Source organism: Onychomys torridus, chromosome 5, assembly GCF_903995425.1.
Source record: "Onychomys torridus chromosome 5, mOncTor1.1, whole genome shotgun sequence".
Lineage (NCBI taxonomy): Eukaryota > Metazoa > Chordata > Mammalia > Rodentia > Cricetidae > Onychomys > Onychomys torridus.
In genome coordinates, this window is record NC_050447.1 from 125,538,857 (window position 1) to 125,563,061 (window position 24,205).

General features: G+C 44.8%; 1 protein-coding gene across 1 annotated transcript in view; it reads right to left on the minus strand.

The window, feature by feature from the left end:
- The window catches only part of Auh (AU RNA binding methylglutaconyl-CoA hydratase), a 105,093-nt gene that overhangs the window by 70,285 nt on the left and 10,603 nt on the right, over nt 1-24,205 (minus strand). Inside the window, exons 3-4 of the mRNA XM_036189069.1 lie at nt 24,015-24,102; nt 5,797-5,883 (exon numbers count right to left, since the gene is read on the minus strand). Coding sequence (XP_036044962.1) covers nt 5,797-5,883; nt 24,015-24,102 — 175 coding nt within the window. The remainder of the gene's footprint in view (nt 1-5,796; nt 5,884-24,014; nt 24,103-24,205) is intronic.

Genomic DNA, 24,205 nt, shown 5'->3' on the forward strand with positions numbered 1-24,205 from the left:
TTATCACCTCTCCGTAGCTTCCCAAGAGAGAGCTTCTTCCTGTCTTACCTGTGCTGTGGATGATTGATTGATAAATGAAACATTGATTGGCCAGAAGCCAGGCAGGACTAGCAGAGAGGAGAATTGAGAGAACAGGAAGGCAGAGAGGGGGAGATGCCAGCCTGCTGTCCAGGAAGCATCATGTAAAGCAGCAGGTAAAGCCACGGAACATGTGGTGACATATAGATTAACAGAAGTAGGCTGAGTATAAGAGTAAGAGCTGGACAATGGCAGGCCTGAGCTAATGGCCGAGCAGTTTAAATAATATAAGCGTCTGTACGTTTATTTTATAAGTGGGCTACAGGACTGCCGGGGCTTGGAGCGACCCAGAGAAAAAAACTCTAGCTACAAACCTGTGCCTTTATTGCCTTGCTGTTCTGCTTTCTCATTGACTCTAAGCCCAGCCATATCACTTCCTCATCACTGGCTGCCTATACAGACCTCCAGGTCTCTATGGTTGGTACTGGGATTAAAGGCATATGTCACCACCCTTGGCTGTGTCCTTGAATACACAAAGACTCTGTCTGTGCCATGTGATAGGATTAAGGGTGTGTGCCTGACTTCTTTATGGCTGGCTATGACCTCTGATCTCCAGGCAAACTTTATTTATTAATATACAAATAAAATAACATCACAGAACACAAACAAAATATCACACAACAATAAAAGTAAAAAGCAAAGTGTTCATGGCCAAGAGTCACAATGTGCATAGCACCCAGCACACTCAACAGGACAGGGGTGCTAGCAACTCATGAAGAAGCTATGTAACTCATAAAAAAGCCTGCTCTTCCTTGCCATGACTCTTCCTTGGCCCTCAGACACAGGCAGAAGACACAGTGAGCATAAAGACTAGCAGTCTGCAAACAAACTCAAAACTATTCTTCACCAAGTAACTCTTAGCACAGAGCAGTATAAATAAAAGCCAAGTTATCATGTGTCAAAGAACATGAACACATAGGGAGCACTCGGCCTCAGTCTACATGCCATGGACACATGGGGAGCACTTGACATCAGTGTGCGTGCCAGCACCACTATGGAACTATCCAGCTGAGGTTCTTGATAAAGTGGGACAAAAGTCAGACACCTACAAGGGCTGACTGGTACTTAGTGGCAATAAGAACCGAAGTTACTCAGCGGGTACCGTGCAAGAGGCAGAGCTCCTGTAGGCTCTGTGTCCTGAGTTAACTAACACTGTATGCAGTTAAAATGAACACAATGGTTAAGTGGAGAAAAGACAAACAGTACTTTAAACATTATCCATGCCTTAGGATGTCACATGCCATGGACACCAGAGACTCTAACCCTCATGGCAGAGACTATAACAAAATCATGGTAAGTCAGAGCTACACTCCACAGAGGATCTGTGAGAGGAAACTTTCCAAGTAATTTCTCTGATAGCTTATCCACAAATACAGAGTCACAAGATGGGTTTTAACTTATATTTTACTTAGTGTGTTTGTGAATGTGCACGTGCAAGGACTGTGCGTGTGTGGAGGTCAGAAAACGACTTGCTGGAGTCAACTATCTTCTCCCACTACGTGGGTTTGAGATATTGAACTCCAGACCTTTACCCATGGAGCCATCTTGTCGGGGAGAGCTGTAATTTTATAATGCACACCAGCCATCAACACCTGGGTGATCTGAGGTATACAATAATCCCCCACTGAGATCGAGCAGTTTACAAATCTGTGACCACTAATGAGGCTGTACCCATTTAGTAAACCCTAATGCAGCTGTTCTCAACCTGTGGGTCTCGACCCTTTCACAGGATCTCCTAGGACAATCAGAAAACATGATATTTACGTTATGGTTCATAACAGCAGCAAAATTACAGTTATAAAGTAGCAACAAAAATGAATTTTATGGTTGGGTCACCACAACATGAGGTGAAGCAAGTGTAATCCTAATTAGTCTTAACAATAAAAACCCGAGTCATATATTGAGGGTGAAAGCTGAAAGAGCAGAGCAGAGCAGAGCAGCAGCCACCACAGAGTTCTTACCTCTACAAAATCTCAGACCAAGTGGGTCCACCTGTCTCTGAATCCTCAGACTAAATGGGTCCGCTCCTGTCTACAACTGCCTTATATTCCTACCTCTACCCGTCTATTGCTGGGATTAAAGGCATGAGCCTCCCATGTGCTGAGATTAAAGGCATGAGCCTCCCATGTGCTGAGATTAAAGGCATGAGCCTCCCATGTGCTGAGATTAAAGGCATGAGCCTCCCATGTGCTGGGATTAAAGGCATGAGCCTCCCATGTGCTGAGATTAAAGGCATGAGCCTCCCATGTGCTGAGATTAAAGGCATGAGCCTCCTATGTGCTGAGATTAAAGGCATGAGCCTCCCATGTGCTGGGATTAAAGGCATGAGCCTCCCATGTGCTGGGATTAAAGGCATGGTCCTCTCATATGCTGTGATCAAAGGCATGAGCCTCCCATGTGCTGGGATTAAAGGCAAGAGCCTCCCTATTGTTGGGATTAAAGGTGTGTGCCACCACAGCCTGGACTCTATGGTTAACTAGTGGCTAGCTCTACCCTCTGTTCTCCAGGCAAGCTTTATTTGGCAAAACACAAAATACCATACAACAATGAGGAACTGTACTAAAAGGGTCACAGCATTAGGAAGGTTGAGAACCACTGTCCTAGAGTGTGAGGGACATTTTTTTTATGTAAATTCTCTTCTCACACAATATATTCTGATTATGTTTTCCCCTCCCTTCCCCAAAAAAAACAAAAACCCAGTAAGACAAAGAAAAATGCCAAAACAAAATGTTCACACAAAAAATAATAGACAGACAGACCATGGAGTTCATTTTGTATTGGCCAACTATTCCTGGGCATGGGACCTGCCCTGGAGTGTGGTTGATGCAGCCAGTGACTCTCCACTATAGAAAACTGGTTTTTCCCTTTCCCAGCAAGTATAAATTACAAACTGTTTCTTAGTTAGGGGTGGGGCTTTGCATCCACTCTCCAAGAGTGGTGTCCTCTCACAGGCTTCCAGGCTGTCTATCAATCTTGTGTGTGTGTGTGTGTGTGTGTGTGTGTGTGTGTGTGTGAGTGTGTGTGTGTGTGTGTTCACATATACACAGATCTTCTGACAGCTGTTTCAAGTACTTCTCCCAGGACATTTTAATAAACTGACGTTCTTACATTTAATGTTGACAGAATTGATTCATCTTTTCTTCCCTTTTTAAAGAAACTCACTCACTCCATCTTAAATTCTAATTTCCTCTCTGGGCATATTAACAGTTCCCATATTCTGTCGTTCCCCAGTAAGTCCCATCTGCTGCTGCCCCTGGAGGGGTCTGGCCACCTGTGTGCCCACAGCCAGCAGCCCAGCACCTTGACTTGTGTCTACTGAATAGTCTGCAGCATCACTTCGGTAAGGTTCCTTGTCCTTTCTGTTTGGGGACTCGGGGCCTTAGCTCTGCTCAAGTCCCTCAGAGATCAGAGCCAGAACTAGTGTCAGTACACCTGACTACACACCCCTATCTCACAAGACAGCTCCGTCACTGCAAATGTTTCCTGTGCTCCTAGACCCAATGTGACTTCTTGAGCCGATGCCGTCTTTCTGGGCACTGACAATGGCAGCTTTTGCCTACTGCTGACGTAGGGGAAACAACTGATGACTTTTCACACGGGTCCCCTGCCATCTTGCCACACCATTCTATTTTTTAATGACTCCATCTTTTGGTGTGCTGCATTTTTCTTGTTCAGTCTTTATTTTGGTTGTCTCCCTCCTTTCTCCAGAGGCAAGACTTCGGTACGATGCTGACAGAGGACACCACAGTTGCTCCCAGCTTGCTTTTGGGGCTCAGGGGACAGCTCTGAATATTTTACCATGAAGAAACAGGTACCGACTCAGGCTGAAGAAGTCCATTCCCATGCACTAAGCTTTTCCATGAATACAGACTAGCATTTCTCAAGTGCTTTTCTCACTACATAAGGTGAACATATGATTTTATTTTATTTTTTTAATAATTTATTTATTTTTTATTTTATGTGCATTGGTGCTCTGTATGCAGGTCTGTGTGAGGGTGTCATATCTTGTAGTTACAGACAGTTGTTAGCTGCCATGTGGGTGCTGGAAATTGAACTCATGACCTGTGGAAGAGCAGTCAGTGCCCTTAACCGCTGAGCCACCTCTCCAGTCCCCATGATTTTATTTTAATTGCCTAATGTCATGAATTAAATTTAGCTTTTTCCAATGGAAACCACCCTTACATTCCTAGAAACACCCAACTTTGTCTTTTCCCTCAATCTGCAGGTCTTACCCAAACTCCCAGACATCAGCTTGTTTCCACCATGTCTGTTGGGTTTGGGCATAAAAACTGTAGTGTTGTGCGTTCATTAGCTGACGCCCATGGAACTGTCCTGTGGAAAGGCTGGTACAGGGTGTAAAGACTCCTCCCAGCAGCTCCATGACACCTGAGATCTAAGTCCCTGACATTTAAGCTAAGCCTGCTGTGGATCTGGCACGGCAGGGGATAGATGAAAGGTTGAGGAAAGGGGTCACAGAACTTTTAACAGCTGGTTCAGTTTCATCTTCCATATCTATTGGCATTGAGTTTTGCCATGATATTTTCTCACTCCCTTCACCTTCTCTGTGGTTTCTGTATCAAGCCTGGTCCATCTGCAGTATGTTAGTGTGCACCATGCTCTCAGGAGTGGCCTGGACTAGGCTGTCACTCTTGTGTGACTTCTGGTCCTTTCATTGGTGCTTTCCTGACACTTCCTTAGCTTTTAACCTTTGCTAATGCCTTGCTATCGATCATCAGTGGGTCTCTTCTCACTGACATGAACTTAAGGTTGAGAATGTCCCTCAAGTGGTTTACACCAAGTCTCACAAATGTGGACACACAGTAATGCAATCATTCAGTCTGTGAGTTATCACTCACAGCTTCTCCTGACTCATGGCTCAGTCCAGATCTCTTTTAAATTCGTAAGGACATGATTCTTAAAGCTATTTGTCTCTAACTTATTGTACTGTGAACTAAGAACAATGTCTCTATGTATTACTTTGCTAAAAATTTAACTGACTTTAGATTCTGGCTCAGCACATTTTACAAAGATTCTGAAAGAATGATACATGCTCTCTGGTTTACAGTTGAGTCTATTAAATCAAACCTGACAGTCATGATGTTCAGGTCCCTATTTTTTTTTTAAAGTTATTTACCAGTTTTTGTCCTTTTAGATTCACAACAAAGTGATAGAATGCCAGCAATGCTAATTTTACTAATATTGTCACATTTATCGATGTGTATAATTTTATTTATATTGAGACAATAGCTTCAAGAGCAATAACTAGCAATCTTCTTTATCTTTCAGTTATTAGGTTTTTTTCTTTTGTTTTTTCTGAGAAAGAGGTTTGGTGGGCTGGCCTCACCTATAATCCTATCCTCCTGCCTCATCCAGACTCTGAATGTTCACTGGATAGGCCTGCATCACCTTGCCTAACTCTTGATCAATAATCTACGAGTCAAAAATTTAAAAAGGAGAGAAAAAAAAAGAGGAAGTGTGTGTGTGTGTGTGTGTGTGTGTGTGTGTGTGTGTGTTTGCATGTGCACGTGTGTACACATTTGTCTAAGTGCCCGTGTGTACATGTGTGTGGAGGTCAGAAGTCAAATAAAATAAAATACACAAAGTGCTTAAGCAGCCACAGCTCCTGATTATCTAACTATGTACTTGACCACAGCACAGGAAGACAACTGTGACATAAGGCCCATCCTAAGCATGCGGAGAAGACATGACCGCACTTACCAATGTCATTGATTACTGCTCGTATCTTGGAGACAAAGGGACCAACTTCACTGGAATGCATTTTGGCTCTTTCCTTAAGGTCAGCACCTGCAAGACAATTGTATTTACAAATGAAATGGTGACATAAGACAATTGTAAAGCAAAAAATGAGACATTTACTCAGGACTAAAGCCACATGAAGGCCCACTGAATTTATATGTTGCATGTCCTTCCCAGAGATGACGCTAGAAGGAAAGAAGGCCTGTTTGTCCATGCTGATCAGATGGTCCACCGCAGTATCCTGCAGCTCTCTGCTCTCAGTACCCTTCATGCTCAGAGGAAGACCATATTACACCCACTGCTGCTGCTCTACAAGAACTCAAGTACTCATTTATTCACTAACGTCACAAACACAATGACACTCTCACAAATGACTTCAGATTGGTGCTGTCACCTGCATCTTGAAGAGATGCTGAAGGTTTACCCACCTCCACTCTGGACTCATGGCCAAAGCAGTGAAAACAGCAAAATACAATGAGTCACCATGGTGACTATAAACCCAACCTGAGAAATGCTGGCTTAAAGTCAAGTGATGATTTCATAATTATAGCTTTATCACATAATGCTAAATTTGGAACAGATAAAAACAAACCTCAGGAGTTCCTTAGAGGGTCATTCATTCTGAACTCAACAGACAGGGTTTCACCAAAAGCTGTCCCACTGAACAAACTAAGTACCCAGCATTGACATGGCTGCTCACTCTCTCCTTAATTCACTGTAGACTACAACTATGCATAGTACCCAGGGGAGCTGCACACACACACCTTCCCATGGGAGGAGAATTGCAATCAGTTCAAGACAGGCCTCACAATCCACCGGTTCTCAGGGTCACATGCCACTGAAATCTCAGGACAGACAATGGAAACCACAGGCAATACTATGCAGTGCAGCACAAGGATGGCCCTGACCAGCACTAGCAGATGGTTCATAGACCTAGGACACACTCTTATAAAAGGGACTTAAAATAAAAACAATTACGAGCATAAGTGCAGACAAGCTCTTGGGATCCTCCTGTCTCCACATCCCCAGGACTACGACTGCACAAGCATCCTCACACTTAGATTTTTTCCAAGAGCACTAAGGATCCAAACTTAAGTCCTTACCCTTGTGCAGCACACACACACACACTAAATTACATTTAAAAGTGAGCTTTGATGTTTCCATTATAGCCGTTTTGTGGTACCATGAATCATGCTCAGGTAAAATAGAGAACTCATCTAGATACAATTTTAAAATAAGGCTAATTAATAGCTCTACAGGAGCCTCTAAATGTCCTAGTGAAGAGATAAGGCACAAACCTCTCAATTTCAAAACAAAAGCCAGGCTGGAGAGATGGCTCAGCAGTTAGGAGCACTTACTGCCCTTCAGAGGGCCCAGACTTGGTACTTACATGCTGGCTCACAACCACCTACAACTCCAGTTCCAGGGAATTCAATGACATACTCTGGCCTCTGTGGTTAGCAGGCATGCTTACTCTCACACATACAGGTAAAACACTCATAAAATAAAAATAAATACTTTTAGAAGACCAGAAATCACTAAGGTTAGTGGGAAACCTACAGTGTACGCCAGACAGATGGAGAGCTGGCCTCTGCATCAGTTAGCCCAAGCTGCCAGAGCAAAGGAGAAGTTACTAGTGACTCCAAACAGCAAAACGCCTTACTGCACATAACAGAGAAAGTTCTAGTGGTCTGGATATAAGATCAAAGCAGCCACAGCATTCCCTCTGGCCCAGTCACAAACCTCAGCCCGCCCCACTCTCTTCAGTTCTGGGAAGGCTGAGGAAGCTGCAGAACAAAGCTGGAGATGAGCAGCTCCATCAACTGGACTCACAAAGCAGCAACAGGAGCCAGGAACACCTCCCATTTGAACTGGGTCACCCACTCCGCCTTCAGCAAGTGTGTGAGTCACTTTAACCATCTTTAGACCTCAGTAACATCTTCCTTCCTTGTTACTTTGTAATTCTTCATGGAAAAAATAATTATGAAGATGTCTCAAGCATCCAAAAATGATTCAAGACCAACCCTAAGCACTACGACAGTTCAGGTAGTCCTGACAGCAGCACACACCCATCCTAACAGAATACTGTTACAGATGGAGCCACCAACCCCACATACCCACTATGCATGCTTTATATCCCTAACTTGAATTTTTGTTTGTAGCTTTAGGTGGTAAAATTATACATATGTATCATCAGGCATGGCATGATGTTCTGAAGTACATCAATACTTCAGCGTGGGTTATTAAATCTAGTTCACTAATATGGACATTACCTAACAGCTGTGGTTTAGGGAGTTAAGACAATTCACATCCACTCACTCTTGTGGAGTTTTCCAAAGATATACACTGATAAGGCTTCATCCCCAGGATGGCGCTATAGGGATCTCCCAGGAAGTGTTTAAGCCACTGGGACGATACCCGTGAAGGAAGCCTTCTCCTTCCTGACTGAGAAGTAACTGCTTTGCCCACATGCTCCCGCTGCCTGCCCATCCACTCAACCCAACTGAGCCAACCAGTTACGGATGGAAAACTTCCACGGTTCTGGGCCAGAAGCACCCTCTCTCTTCATGAACGACTACCTCCAAGATCCGTCAGTGACAGAAGCTGGCTAAGACAACAACCACCACTCTACCTCAGCAATACTGTGGTTCTTTGCCAGACCACTGTAGTGGATTGACTGACACGCAGAGCAGACTGCGTGGATGTTTTTAATTTCCCAGTGTATATAAAAGCTACATTCAACTCTGCAAAGGTTTACTGAGAAAACAAAGACATCATGTCTCACTGTAGAGAGCGGAGGAAGCCCTGAGTAAGTGAAATTCTGTTGAACTGGGTTGAAATGGGTGTGGCCATGTTGGACTCCATGGCCATTCTGTTACCCATAAGAACAAGGCTCATGAGAAATGGCAACAACTGGCAATTCAGCAAAGACTAGTGACTGCAGCTTCTTCCTCCTGGGTACTTACACCTGAGACTGCTCCTCTTCAGAGACCTCCTACCTACACAGCTAAGCCTCCTCCTGGGACCCCAGCTGACATTAGCTTTCCCTTAGTGTGTCTGTCCTTTCCTTGTTCCATCGCTGCCCCAGCCAGGGCTCCAGGACCCAGGGCGTCCCACTGCACCTACCTTACTTAGGTGATGACCGCTCATACCCACCTGGGACCTTGCTGACACCTAGGGTGTGAGCTCCTCAAAGTGGCAGCTGCTCATGGTCACAGTTTTTTAGAGACAGGGTCTTAGAGTGTAGCTCACTGTGTAGACCAGGCTGGCCTCCAGCTTGCAGTGACACCGGGAGTCTGCTTCCTTTCTTAAAGGCACAGTGGAGGGAGTTTCCCTCCGTCACTGAGGCCTGCCTGCAGGGTTCCCTTTACAGCATTTACCCACAGTGGGGAGGGTTCCCAAAGGGCTCATCTTTTCAAACCTTGCTACTGCTGTCATAACTAAGTCCTGAAGCTTATACTGTCTCGCCAGTATGTCACAGTGTCTCCATCAATCCACAGAAAACTTCACCTCCAGCTTCCGCGAATGCCCAATCTTATTTTATACTGCTTTCAAGGTGGCACCTTAAAAACACAGAGGACAAAGAACGACTGAAGTAAAGGGTGAAAGCACACCAAGCCGGAGGCCACTGTTCTGTGGCAAGTAAGATTATCTACTAGTTTGTGGGTGAAAGCACTTGCTGGGCAAGCCTGATGACCCCAAGTTCAATCCTAGATCCCAAGTGGAAGGAGAGAACCGACCTCTGACCTCCACAAGCATGCTGTGGTTCATGCATGTTGGTTTTCACACACGCGCGTGTGCGCGCGCGCACACACACACACACATTTTAAGACATCCAAAGAACTCAAAGTTGTTGATTCACATAGTACGAGGGAGACATGTCAGGCAGACTTTTAAGAGCCTGCTCTCAATAACTGATACAATGATCACCCACCTGTGTCAGGAAACAGAGAGCAAGAGAAGAACAGCAACAGACAGTGGAGTCGTGCTGCAGTGTGGCTCCCACTGTCTCCAAGCACGTGCAAAGGTGAGGCACAGCCCTCTCTGCTCAGAGCCTGCCCTCACTCACAGGCAGCTAGCCCAGGGACTGGAGAGCAGTGCCCTCAGCACTACAGAATGAAGCCATCCTGGCAGAGAAGCATTCCCCCTGCCAAGACAAGACAATGTAGAAAGGCCCCCAGAGCCAGCACAGTGGCATCCACAGCAGCCCGAGTCCCCACAGTCACCACAGCTGCTTTAAACTGCGCTGATACAATCGGGCTCCCCAATTGGAAACCTTTACTCATAACCCATCACAATTTTTACCAATAAACATGTACCAAAGTGTTATTAAGTTCCCTGTAGCCTTAAGGAGATCTCTTTCTGATTGAATTTCATTAGCAAAACTATTAATACAGCTGACCACATCATATATAAACTACAAACCTAGTAACTATAAAACACTAAATGAAGCATTGTATTGTAAATGTATCTTGTTCAGGACCACCCCTTCTTCCCATTATTTCATCTTCCCATCTCTCACTATTTCATACAGCCTTGGATGGAAACCATTTCTTGCTAGAATGGGGCAGGGTTTACTTTCAATTTGACTCATGCTGAGAAAAATATTCCACAGTAAGCAGGAAGGAGTTACATTACAGCAGGATCATTCAACTGACTGCTGGGGGAAATAATCACAGCCATCAAGAAATATCTGACAGTCCATGTCAATACTGAACAACCTATAGAAGCTGATGCTGAAAGTGGAGGATTGGAAATCACCAGATTAAGGATCCCAATGAAATGTCTAATGTCATTCTTCTATATGCCTCCCTCAGTAACTCACAGGCTTTTCTCCCTCCCTGGAGCAATAAAGCACAGATCCAGACTGACTTCCTTTGTACACAAGGGGCAACTCAGAAAGAGCATGCTCAACCCTATAACCTACTGAGAAGTCAGGGAAATTTCAGTGAAGGACACAGTAAGTCATATACATTTTCTATGAAATTTTTGCTACATAAACACTTGTAATATCTAAAAAAGGGGGGGGGGTGACCTTGATCAGTAGGGGCCCTAAGGAATAGGCTGCCATGAAATAGAATATTTGTTTAACTAAGTAAAGGTATGTTGCATTTGTTTATGTTGCAGAATAATTGTTTAACTATGTAAAGATGTGTTGCTTTTTACCTGGCCTGCCTAAGGCACATGACTGATTTAATAAAAAGCTGAACAGCCAATAACTAGGCAGAGGAAGGATAGCAGGGTTCGGGGGCAGAGAGAAAAAGGGAGCCAGCCAGCCAGCCAGCCAGCCAGCCAGCCAGCCATGGAAGAAGTAGGAAAGCAGGATGGACAGTGCATAGATGAGGTAAACGTGTCTCGCTCGGGACAGCACATAGATTAATAGAAATGGGTTAAGTTTAAAAAAAAAAAAGAAAAAAAGCTAGCTAGAAACAAGCCTAAGTTAAGGCTAAGTATTCATAATAATAAGTCTCTGTGTCATGATTTGGGGGCTAGCGGTCCAAGAAAGCCTGCTGCACTAGGCTAGTTATTACAGGAAATTTCTAGACAGTGTGAAGTGAGACAAAGAGCAAGTAGGTGAAGCTGAGGAGCAAGGCTCTCAAGGACCCTCTGGTGCAGGGCCTGGTGCCTCCCAAGTCCCCAGCAACACTTGTTGTGAATGCGCTTTCTGAATCTCTTCCAGGACATACACTCCTTGGACCCTAATTAAACATAAAGAAAGTTTCCATCTTTAAAAAACTGCCTAACAGACGGGCATCAGTGGTGCACACTTTTAATCCCAGCACTCGGAAAGCAGAGCCAGGCGGATCTCTGAGTTCGAAGCCAGCCTGGACTACTGGACTACAGAGCAAGATCCAGGACAGGCACCAAAAACTACACAGAGAAACCCTGTCTTTAAAAAAAAAAAAAAAAAAAAAAAAAAAAAGCCTAACAAAATCTTGAGGCGGGCCCCAGCTGAAGCAAAGGACAGTTGTGGTGCAGGATTCTACCAGAAGTCAAGGCTCTGATGAACAGCACTTTGGTTTTCCTCAAAGTGGCCAAGTTCTCAACTTCTGCTTCCACCAGGCACCCAAGCCTTGCTGTCCTACTTCAGGATGAATGACCCCACTCACAGGGACACAGACTAGGGCTTCCTGGAAGGAGTCCCACTCCCCTGCTTTTTACAGAGGTCATATTCACAGTTCTGGGAACTAAACATGGAATGATTTCTAGAATGTACTATTAACCTACAAAAATAAACATGCAAGCCTGGTGGTGGTGGCTTGTCACGCCCGCCTCGACCAGCAAGGAAGACGCACACCAGGATCCTTCTTATCACAGTTTAATCAGACCTTTGATTAATTGCATTGTGTCTCTCTCTCCTGGGGCAAGCCTCTCCCAGCACCTAAGTAGGGCTGGGCTGCCAACCCCAAGCAGCCACGCGGGCACTGTCCACAGGTTCACGCATATGCCAGCAGCACACGAATCCAGCCACAGCCAAATAAGGAGCTGTTTACCATAAAGAAGCCAGAGCCATCTTTAGGGTGCGGCTACACGCAGCTCTCTACAGTGGCTCTTGCCTTTAATCCCAACACTTGGGAGGCAGAGGTAGGAGGATATGAGTTCAAGGCCAGCCTGGTCTACAGGGTGAGTTCCAGGACAGGCAGGACTACACAGAGAAACCCTGTCATGAAAAACAAAAATGTAAAGATGCCGCAGTGAGAATACAGACATTTCTAAGATGCAGTTCTAACTTCTGAAACCATGTTAATATTTATATATTCAAAGTAAAGTGAAATAGGAAACCTAAATCTGAACCGCACTGGAGGGAAAATGACCTCCACACCTTTCAAAACAGCTAGTTAGGGCTGTGTTTCAGAGCTGGAAACTCTGTACTACACTCAACGCGTCACAAACAAGCTACTGTCAAACAGAAAGGTATGGAGTGGGAAGGTGGTTGTCTCTCAAGCGCCAGGATCTGAGCTGGAAGCACACTTCCATAATGGGGAGGGCACCAGGAGGAAGCCCTGTGAAGCTTAGTGCCCAACCGGCTCAGATGAATGAGCTCCAGCTTCACTGAGAGCCCCTGCCTCCAACCGCAAGATGGACTTACTTTGATTATTTTCAGGTGTGTGTGTGTGTGTGTGTGTGTGTGTGTGTGTGTGTGTGCGCGCGCGCGCGCACGCGCGCGCGCGCGAGCATGCAGGTATGTGCATGTGAGGTTAAGTGCATGCCACAGGAGTTACAGGCTGATGTGGGTGCTAGGAACCAAACTCAGGTCCTCTACAACTGTAGTGAGTGCTCTTAACTTCTGAGCCAATTCTACAGCATCAGTAAACTTTTAAAGAAGGAAAATGGGCACATAGGTGAGTAGGACATCAGATCTGAGGCAAGCATTTTCCAAGCACCATGTGCACCAAGCCCAGGGAGAAATTGAGCTTTGCCTGGCAGAGAAGAGGAGTCGTGGGGTGGTGGTGATGGAGGAGAAAGGCAAGAGCAGATGAAACCTAAAACTCCTGGTGTCAGTTGCCCTGCTGTTGCTAGGAAAGGACCACAAACAAGATGCATCCACCATTATTGCTAGGTGAGGCACCCCCAGTATCTCTAAGTGGGCTGGCAGGCCTGCAACTCTGGAGGCACCACGGTAGATAAGCTAAACGTCCATGTCCCTCTCAGTTTCTCAGACCTGGCTTTCTGTGAACCCCTCCTTGTATGACTCTTGACCTCTGGCTGCCAGCACCATTTCTTGTTGTTGAAGTTCCCCTGCCTCCATTTTTTTGCAGACTCTGTATCTTAAGAAAACGGTATGTACAAAATCTAGGACAGTATTTCAGTAGGTTTGCTGAAAATGGAAACCGAGTTAGAAGTTAATGACAGCCAATCAATTACTTTCTTGGAACTGACAGAAGTCCTGAGCTAATGGAATCCTGGCATGTTCAAAGGAAGAGAGGAAAGGCACATTAACAGTGAAAGGTCACGTGATAAAAGGCCTCAAATGCAAGAGCTGACCTTCTACCTTAAGAGAAATGAAAGATTAAGTCCAGAGCACACAGAGAAATAAACCAACAGAACAGAAAAGAAAAAACAAAGCAACGAAACCAGCTTTTAAAAAGAAAGGTAGGGGCTGGAGAGTTGGCTCAACAGTTAAGAGCACTGGCCGCTCTTCCAGAGGTCTCGGGTTCAACTCCCAGCACCCACATGGCAGCTCAAGCCTGTCTGTAACTCCAGTTCCAGGGATCCCACACTCTCATACAGGCAAAACACCCATACACATTATAAAAATTTTTTATAAAAAAAGGATAGGTATAATGATTATTTTGTCAATAGGAAAGGAAAAAGGACAAAATTTATCAAGATTGAAAAAAAAAAAGGTAGGCATGCGGTGCATGTCTGTAGTCTCAGCACTTGGGAGGCTGAGGCAGGAGGATGGAAAATCAAAGCCAGACAGTTCACAGTTGAAGATGCTGCCTTAAAAACAAACAAACAAACAAACCACCCAACAAGCAGAAAGAGAAAAGGGCAGAATGCAGTGGTGACGCCTCCAGCCCTCCAGCCTTGAAGGAAGCATGGCCGGCTGTGGGGCTGAGGCCAGCCTGTGCTACAGGTCCTGTCTTGTGCTAAATTAAATACAAACAGGGAATAGTTACAGACTCCGCAGACCTTAAACACACACAGAGGGCTGGGAGCAGCATGATACTAATAGATTTGAAAACTTTGACAAAACAATGTCCTAAAACGCACACACACACACACACACAGAGAGAGAGAGAGAGAGAGAGAGAGAGAGAGAGAGAGAGAGAGAGAGAGAGAGACCAACCAAGCTCTCCCAAAAGAAACAAGTAACTGGAATAGCACTTTGTCTGCTAATGGCATTAATTCACAGTTAAAACCTTCCCACTATGGAAACCTGAAGCCAGGCAGCTTCCTTGGTAAATTACCAATCAGGTAAGAAGTACTACAGATTCTTTTTGTACAGCTCCAGAAAGCCGGAGCCCAACATGACCCTGACATTCGGGGGAGTAGCTGTCCTGATAAGCTAACTGCAGTCTTCCTCACTACACTTCAGCAAACCAGAGACTATGCGCTGCCCAGTGCAAAAAAAAATACACTATGACCAAGAGGCTCATTCCAGGGATACCAAGTTGTTTAATATTTGACAATCAATCACTAATATAACATCAACCAGCAGAATGAACAAAAACACAACTGTCTTAAAGGGTCTGGCAAAATTCAATTCATGCTCGTGAGGTGTTTTTGGTTGTTTTTGTCTTTGATCTCTAGGAAACAGAGGTCAAGAAAAAAATCTCTTTACATCTTAGGTGGCAAGCCGGCCAGTGCTGACCCAATGCCTTCCACAGAAGTACAGGACCAGGACAGGCCTCACCATGTTGACTCAACCTGTTCCAAAATCCACCCTGAAAAGGCAGGATGAAAGGCAAAGAGGCAGGAAAACAGCTTACTCTAAGATACTATGACTATCTACAATGAACGAACAGATGAGCTTTCTCCAACTAAAGGCTCCTAAATCTAAAACATGAGTGTCACATGGATATCAAGGGAACCAGCTGTGTGGACAGCCATGTGCTAGGAATAAAAAATTAGAAGTGAAATTAAAAAGGAACACCACCTACGACAGCATCAAACACAAAATGCGTGAAAATAAATTCAAGCAAATAGCCGCTCTGATTTAGAGTTTTGACCCCTCCCAGGGCTCATATCTGGGGAGCTGTGTCCCCATGTGGTGGTGCTTAGAGGTGCCAGGCATTTGTGAGAGGAGCCTAGAAGGTACAGGTCACTGGGGTTACAGGAGTGCCACCTATAAGGACAAACAGTTCTCATGGAACCAGTTAGTTTCCAAGAAAGTAGGTGGTATAAAACAGCAAGCTTGGTGGTTCCCACTAGCTCTCTGGTTTCCTGTCACTCATATGTGTGGTGGTATTGTGTTCCCTGAAATATTGTACACTCTAATAAACTTATCTGGGGTCAGAGACAGAACAGCCACAATATTAAACATAGAGGTTAGGCAGTGGTAGCACACACCTTTAATCCTAGCATTCCAGAGGCAGAAATCTACCTGGATCTATGTGTGTTAATGGCCACATTGGAAACAGCCAGGCATGGTGACACACACCTTTAATCCCAGGGAGTGATGTCAGAAAGCAGAAAGGTATATAAGACGTGAAGACTAGAAACTAACAGCATTTGGCTGGTTAAGCTTTTAGGCTTTTGAGCAGCAGTTCAGCTGAGATCCATTTGGATACGAGGACTCAGAGGCTTCCAGACTAAGGAAACAGGATCACCTGAGGAATCGGTGAGGTGAGGAAGCTGTGGCTTGTTCTGCTTCTCTGATCTTCCAGCATTCACCCCAATAACTGGCACTGGGTTTGTTTTTATTAATAAGACTCTTTAAAATTCCTACTACACATACGTGCTTGAGCTACTTTAATACTGTCCACCAGGAGGTGATACAGATGGGGAACCCTCATCAGAGATCACACCTGATCACTCTAATACCATCCACCAGGAGGTGATACAGCAGGGGAAACCTCACCAGAGATCACACCACACCACTCTAATACCATCCACCAGGAGGTGATACAGCACGGGAACCCTCACCAGGGATCACACCTGATGGTGCTGCCAGAACTTTAACTTTCGAAACTAAAGAAACTTCTTTTCCTTACAAATGATACACTCTCAGGTGTTTTCTAACAGCAACAGAAAATAAACTAATACAATGTGCAAAATCTAACACAGTAACCGAGACAGTATACTGCTGTATAAGCCCATGTTCATTAATGTAGCAGCACAGAGAACCTGAAGATGACTCAAATACATACAGCATCTGATGGTTTTAGTAAAGTCTCTCAATAATTCAACGGGGAGAAAAAGTCATCGCCAACAAATGGCTGCTAGATAAATAAAAGCCTGTGGAATGATAAAAGTTGGGTCCCTTCCCAATTACAGGTTTCTGGTACATAGCCCCAAACTTTGAACTCTGGAGCTATGGTGCCCTTTGTTACTCAAAGCCGTCCTTTCCAATCAAGTTGGTGGTTATGTTGATCACATGAATCTCCAATTCTCCAGTTCTCTGGGCCAAGCCAGTATCCAACAATTCAATTAAACTCTGGCACGAGCTCCCAAAGTTAGCACACACAGGTGTCTACCCAAGACTGTCTTCTCTTCAAATACCAATCCCAAGACAAATCCTAAGGGCAATTCATACTTCTGACCAACCAGGATGTAAATGTGGGTTTTCCCTCAAAGCCCTGCCCAAACTCATCCACTAAAACAACTCAAGGAACTCAGGCAACGGCCAACTCTATTACAATCAAGGTGCACTTCACAGATCGACATAGGCCGGGGTTGGGGGTGAGGGGTGGGGAGTAAGGGGTGAGGGATGAAGGGTAGAGGGGATGTTCCAGGAGGGGGGCAGATCCATCACTGCTGGGCAGATCCTCACAGTATGAATGAGCCCCAGGGGAAGAGTCTTTTGAGGCAGGTCCCTTTCATAAGTGCCCACAAAGACTAAACTCAACCCCCAGCCCCTACCCACTTGCTAGGAGATGAAGGCAAGGGTACCTACCCATCAAGCCCTCTAATCCATTTAGAGACCCTGCCAGGGCCACCTGTTGACCAAACACAGGCACTTTCATTATTCCACAGTGTTCATGGTCTCAAGGAGCTCTATGCTGAGAACCAAAGCTAAACTACATATGATTTTAGTGTACCCTAACATTCAACCCCTACTTCACGTATGCACACATACCTAACTCAGAATACACCCTATGCCCAAAGGAAAAGCACTAGAATCAGGAGGAAGGAGCCATGACTCTGAAGCAGCCACTAGAAAGGTGCAAATCGGAAAATGATGCTTCATGTCAACCCTCAGCGGAAACAAACTGTTAAAAAAAAAAGAAAGAAAGAAAGAAAAGGCAAGCCACTGAGTGGGAAAAACATTCATAAAGCATGCTAGATAAGAACAGATAGTTGTTTCAATATAAAGAAGGAACTTCAACTCAGTAAGGATGGATTCTATAAAAATGTGAAGGCCAAGGATGGTGGCACACTCCAACAATCCAAACACTCAGAAAGCTGAGGCAGGAAAATCATGAGTTCAAGGCTAGCCTGAGCTACACAAGGAGACTGCGCCTATCAAGGTGAATGAGGAGGAGGGAAGGAAGTGGGGGGGGGGGGGGGAGGGCAGAAGAAGACAATAATGAGAAGAAAGAGGAAGTGCTGATGGAAGGGAGGGACAGAGAAAAAACCTAAGAGAAACCAGCACAAGACAAGATGCTCAGACTCGAGAGAAATGCAGACTAAGCCATCCGCCAGTACAGCACACGCTGCAGGACGCATAGCAGAATCAAGCAAAAGACCAGACACTTTGCCTCCTCCTCTCTCTCTCTCTTACATACACATGCGTGTGTGCACGCGCACACGCACACAGCTTCTCAGTTTGAGAGTCCTGTTTTGTTTGTGACCTGGCATCTCAGAACCTTGTACATGGTTGGCACAGTTATCTAAGACCTGGTAACTCCCCTCCTGAGCTTACCCAACAGACTAACACCATACACTGACAGAGACTTGGCTGTGAATGTCCCAGAAACCACTGTAGTTTAAATATGAACGCCCCTCCAAGATGTTCCACATCATCCCTGCCATGAGGTGCTGAGCCGCCACTGGTCCAAACGAGGGCCCCCAAGCAGGGAACTGAAACCTCCAAAACTCTGAACCAAAATGACCTTTCTTCTTTCAGAGTTTATCATCTCAGTTATTCATTCCAGTGACTGATGAAAATGTCCACATAAAACTGAAGAGTGAAAACCTCAGACAACTATCATGAGCAGAAAACCCGCAGCTCAGGAAGCAATGTTCAACAGGGAAACACACACAGGCAAACAGGCCAGGCAATGGTCTACACTTTCCCTGCAATGTTCCAAACACCTTTGTCTGAGGAGGCAAAGTAGCCTTTTAAGGAGGTCACTGTAAGGAAAACACAGCTATGCAAATGAACACACTCAGTACATCATTGTAACATCAGGGCCTAAACATCTGTTAAAACATCAATTATACACTTAAAAGTGGTAAATGTCATTACAAGGAATTCATATCCTCAGTGAAATATTTAGCAATGTTTTATGTAAAAAATCGCATGCAACAGAAAACAGCACATTAACCCCCTACCCCTTCCCTCCTACAGAACTGACTATGTACCACACCAGCGCAACAGCTTAAGACTGAGGCAACCGTTTAAACAGATTTCTTCATCAGGCAGAGACTCCCACATTCTATTCCCGTCATGACATCTGAACACACAGCATTTAACAACGTGTGCTGACGGTTTTAGTGAAGAGTCCTAGTCATAACACAATTTACTAGAATTCAAAAGCAGAAGCAAAACGACCTTTACTTTTGGGGGAAAATACCCACACTGGTATAATTCAGTGAAACACTCAATTTAGACTGCTGCACAGAGGAATCGCTACCAAGAACTTAGTGTCGTCTGTTCAGAAACTGCAGTGGGGCAAAAGTGAAGCTGGCTAAGTTTTCATTTTAGAACAGTATGGAAAAACAGCTCCGGGTATTTAGTACTTGGTGTTAGAAGAGAGGCACAAGGACAAACAGCTGACCACAGGGACCAGCTTCTGGGAGCTTCCATGTGTTATGCAGCCTGGCCTAAAGGACTTTTCCATAATTTCATTGAAGGTGATATTACTAAAAACTGAGAAGATCTCAAACATCTAGAAATAACAGACTTTAGAGCATGTATGCATGTGCAATGGGGGGAGGAGATGAACTTTAAAATCAAATATACAATTCCTATAAAGCACTGGAAGGCGACAAGGCCATGCTGGCTGATTCAACACACACACACACACTCACACACACACACACACACACACACACACACACACACACACACTCAAATCTCCCTGTGATGCTCCAAAGAGGCTAGCCATGAGCCCAGAAGCTTGGCTCTAACCTACAAGGAAACCTGCACTGTGCCTCCTGGTCTGCAAAGCTATGGAGACGGTAAGCACGCGGACTCCAGAGAACTTAGGGGTGCTTTGCTCCCTTGAGGTCTTAGAAGTCAAGGTAAGGAAAACCACTAAGGTCTCAGACAGGACAGCACTGGGGTACAGCACCTCCTGAGCCTGGGAAAAGTCCTGAGTTCCATCCACAGCCCAGAAGTGCCAGTCAAGGAACTCCCCAGCACCACTCTGAGCCAGCCCTTTGCCTCACAGCTGACTGAACTTTCTGGAAAGCCTTGTTTCAGCCCCTACCTTTGCTTTCGATGGTTTTAACAATAACTCAGGACCTTAGTTACCACCACAATTTAAGTTATCAAAACAGAACACTAATACACGCTGTGCTTTCTTTAGAGTAACTTCCTTCAAAGATACGCTTAATACCATGAAATGAATTTGCCATTTCAGGAAGTTTCAAGATAAAGTATCTCCCCCAGCCAAGGTCTGAGTTGTAAACAGTCCACACAGCTGGAGGAACACTGGGGACATCTGCATGCACCCTCTCTCTGCTGTCAGCACCCCACACTGCGGCATAGCCTTCACTCCAAGCACCTGCTTAACATTCTAACTGGCACGGTGATACACTTGGACATTTGTATGCGTTAGTACAGTAACACAACAATGTGGTGATATACTGTGCACCCTAATAAACCTGCCTGAGGATCAGAAGACAGAGCCAGCCACTAGATTAGACAGAGGGCAGGCAGTGATGGCACACACCTTTAGTGTCAGCACTTGAGATCTCATGCCTTTGCTTGGGAAGCACATACACCTGTAATTCCAGGAAGTAATATGGCAGGGCAGAGAAAAGTATATTAGGTGTAAGGAAACAGGAACTCACTCTCTTTAGGCTGAGGATTTCACAGAGGTAAGAACTAGTGGCTGGCTGATCTGCTTCTCTGATCTTTCAGCTTTCACCCTGATATCTGACTCTGGGATTTTTATTAAAAGACTATCTAAGATCTGAATAACACAACCAAAGAAGTAAAAATGGTAAAATGTCTATTGGAGGAAGGAGTAAGACCTCTCTTTGTGTATTTTTTCATATATTTTGATCTAGAATCTGCTTTTTAAATTTTGATTTGAAATGTAAGTAAAATAGTTTCAACTCTACAGCAGAGATTTAAAGAGAAGCCAAGACCACCCAGTCCCAGCACTAGTATTATGTAGGAATCTTTTTCATAAGACATGTAATAACTACCTGTTTTCACAGCATTTTAGGAGAAAAGGAAGGAAAAATAAACAAATGTCTATAACTAGAAACATTGTCAGTGAACAGCAGCACGGTCTGAGACACAAGCCAACAGCCCCTAAAAACACACTGTGAATGAATGCACAGTCAGAGGAGTAAGCTAGGGCAAATACATGCGGAGTCCCATTTCAAATTCTGTCCTAAGACCACAAAACAGGATTTTCAAAGAAAGCTTCATGTGCTCCAGAAACCTGAAGCAAGACCACCCCAGAGGCTCTAAGTCTTCGGAAGTGAAGGATGCACCAGCAGCACACAGCAGCACACAGGTGGACAGGAAGAGAAGATGAGTCCCGGACATTCAGAGCTCTCAGAGCCGGTGCAGATGGGCAGAACTCCCAGATTTTGTCTCTCTAGTACTCTAGAATAGGTAACTAAGGATTCGGTGGGGTTCAAGATGCATGCTGAGCCAGGCGGTGGTGGCACACACCTTTAATCCAGCACTCAGGAGGCAGAGGCAGACGGATCTCTGTGAGTTCGAGGCCAGCCTGATCTCCAAAGTGAGTTCCAGGAAAGGCACAATGCTACACAGAGAAACCCTGTCTCAAAAAAAACAAAAGATGCATGTTGAATAACTAACACACACAGCTGACCAAAATTAAGACTTTACAATTATAATAGCTCATACATTCTCTTAATTAGGTTTCTTTTGTGACCTAGAACTGTATTTCACACAAACAGAGCTTCCGGATGATCTCAAATACATTTATGAAAAGGACGCCCTTTGGAGAAAAGCTGTGGATTAGGACAATAAACAAACTGCCCCAAACTGTCTATAGTACAAACACTGAGTATCTAACAGAATACAGAAGGAAAAACAAAACATAGAACACTTAGGAATTAAAATGTGAACAAACACCCTAACTGCAAAAGTTGAACATACATAAAGCAGATTCTAGATTAATTTCGGATAAAGTGAGCAGGCTGATTTAACATGACAAATAGTGGGTGATATTGTGTTTGCACAGCCTGCAATGGACAACAGCAGACTGTACCAGAACACCAAAGTCTCTTCTAGACAGCATCACTTACAGAGACAGGACAGGACAAAGAGGAAGCCAAGGATGGCTAGAGTATCACTGTGGGTCAATCAGGAGGCCTGTCAGGACCAGCAGACAGTACCAGTGGATGGCACGCTTACCTGAAGCCTGTGCCTTTGGAATGTCATCATCTCTAATCTAGAATTCATGACAGTGAGCCTTAAAAGCCCTGGAGCACTCCACACTCCCAACCATGCAGCCCCCAAAGGCCTCAGGGCCAGTCCCTGATAGCCCTCCACCCCAGACTGTAGCTGGTCCTAAAAGTCACAGACTAAGAATCCTAACACTCTAGGTCTACATTCCTAGGAACCAGGCACAGCCTGTGAACTGCAAGCCTCCTGCATCCACAAATTTCACAACCTCAGTTCAACTAAGCAAGAAGACAGAAATATTTGTGGGGAAAATGTCACCTGAATTCATTGTGTGCATTCCCTAAATGACACATTGCCACTATTTTCACAGCTCTTACATTGTTAGCAGGCATTGCAAGTGATCCAGAGATGATTTAAAGTACATGGAAAGATTGGGGTGGAGGGTGGGGGGTGTTGCATGTAAACACAATGCAGTTGTCTATGAGAACAGTCAGCATCCAGAGACTGGAATTCTGGGAGAGGAAAGAATCATGGGGAAAGATCCTAGACTCAGCCATCCCATCGACCTTCATAGACAGACGGAGAACAGCAGCCTGGGAACACTATTCCCTGCATGTAAAGGCAGTAACCACCTTCTCAAATTACACACTCAGTAAACCCATCACCTTTTTAGGTAGGCTGCACTTTAAGGAAGCAGTAAAACTTCACTAAAGCCAAAACATAACTCATCTGCACTGGATGTGCCCAAATCCCATAAAATTCTACAGCAGTCTGGGGTGAAGAAGCCAGGCTTGTGAAGATGAGCACCCTGAAGGGCATGAGCCACAGTCATCACACCTCCAAAAGAACGGTTAACATCCCCTGTTCTCAGAGCTGGCCCAGGCACAGCAGTCACTTCTTATTAATAAACATTGTGCGATGAATGAAACACTATAGGTGGTTCCCTTGAATGGTTAGGGGAATTACCCCATTCATATTTTACTGAAAACATTAGCTCTTAGTGGTCATGATCACCTGGGTTGTTTACTAGTGGAAACAGATCCATTCCGCACCATGGCTCAGAAGTACTAACAAAGTAAACTACAAGATAGCCATCTCTAATTCGAGGGAAACAAGGCACTAACAGAAAGTACAACCGGGCTACTAGCGTGGAAAGACTGTGACCCGTGGACACACTCACAGGGGTGGGAGACACTGCGTACACCAACCTTCAGAGCTCAGGCCTGCACCTAAGAATCCATGATGAGGCAGATGTTGCCATTAAGTGTCTCTGAGCAATCAAATGCACAGAGCAGAACACTGTGACCTGAGACCTAGTTTCTCCCACTGAAGTTTCACAAGGATTACTCATTTACCACAAATAATTATCTCAATGGCTCCAAGCATTTTTTTTCCAGCTTCTAAAACAATCCACATGTTGCACAAGTGTCTTTCCAATGCTAACAGACTAAGAATATTCTTTTCTCATGAAACTGGAAAAAGGAGACACAAAGAGGACTCTTTAGTAATCGTTCAAACCACAGGACATCTTAGGGAGAATGGACCACTGCAAAGCAAGTGTGCAAGCAGCCCACAGTGTGACAGTAAGATTCCCCCACAGGAAGCTGGAAAGATGGTTCAGTGGTTAAGCTCTCCTGCTGTTCTTTCAGGGGAGTACAGTTTCTATCAAACGTCTGTAGCTCCAGCCCCAAGGGATCCTCCTTCTCTCCTAGCCTCCACATGGCATATGGATCCACACATACACATGAAGAAAATAAACTTAACAATAACAAAAGATTATTTTACCTACCAGCACAGAATATCCCGGGGACTTCACTCCTGATTATAACGGTCCGAACTTTCTTATCTGATTTTAATGCATCCACAGCTTTTGATAACTAAACCAAAGTAGGGAAGGGAAAGAAGGAAAAGGAAAAAAATCATTTTCAAAATCATGTCAACAATGCATTTTAATATTAGAAGCAAACAGCTTAATCTTAC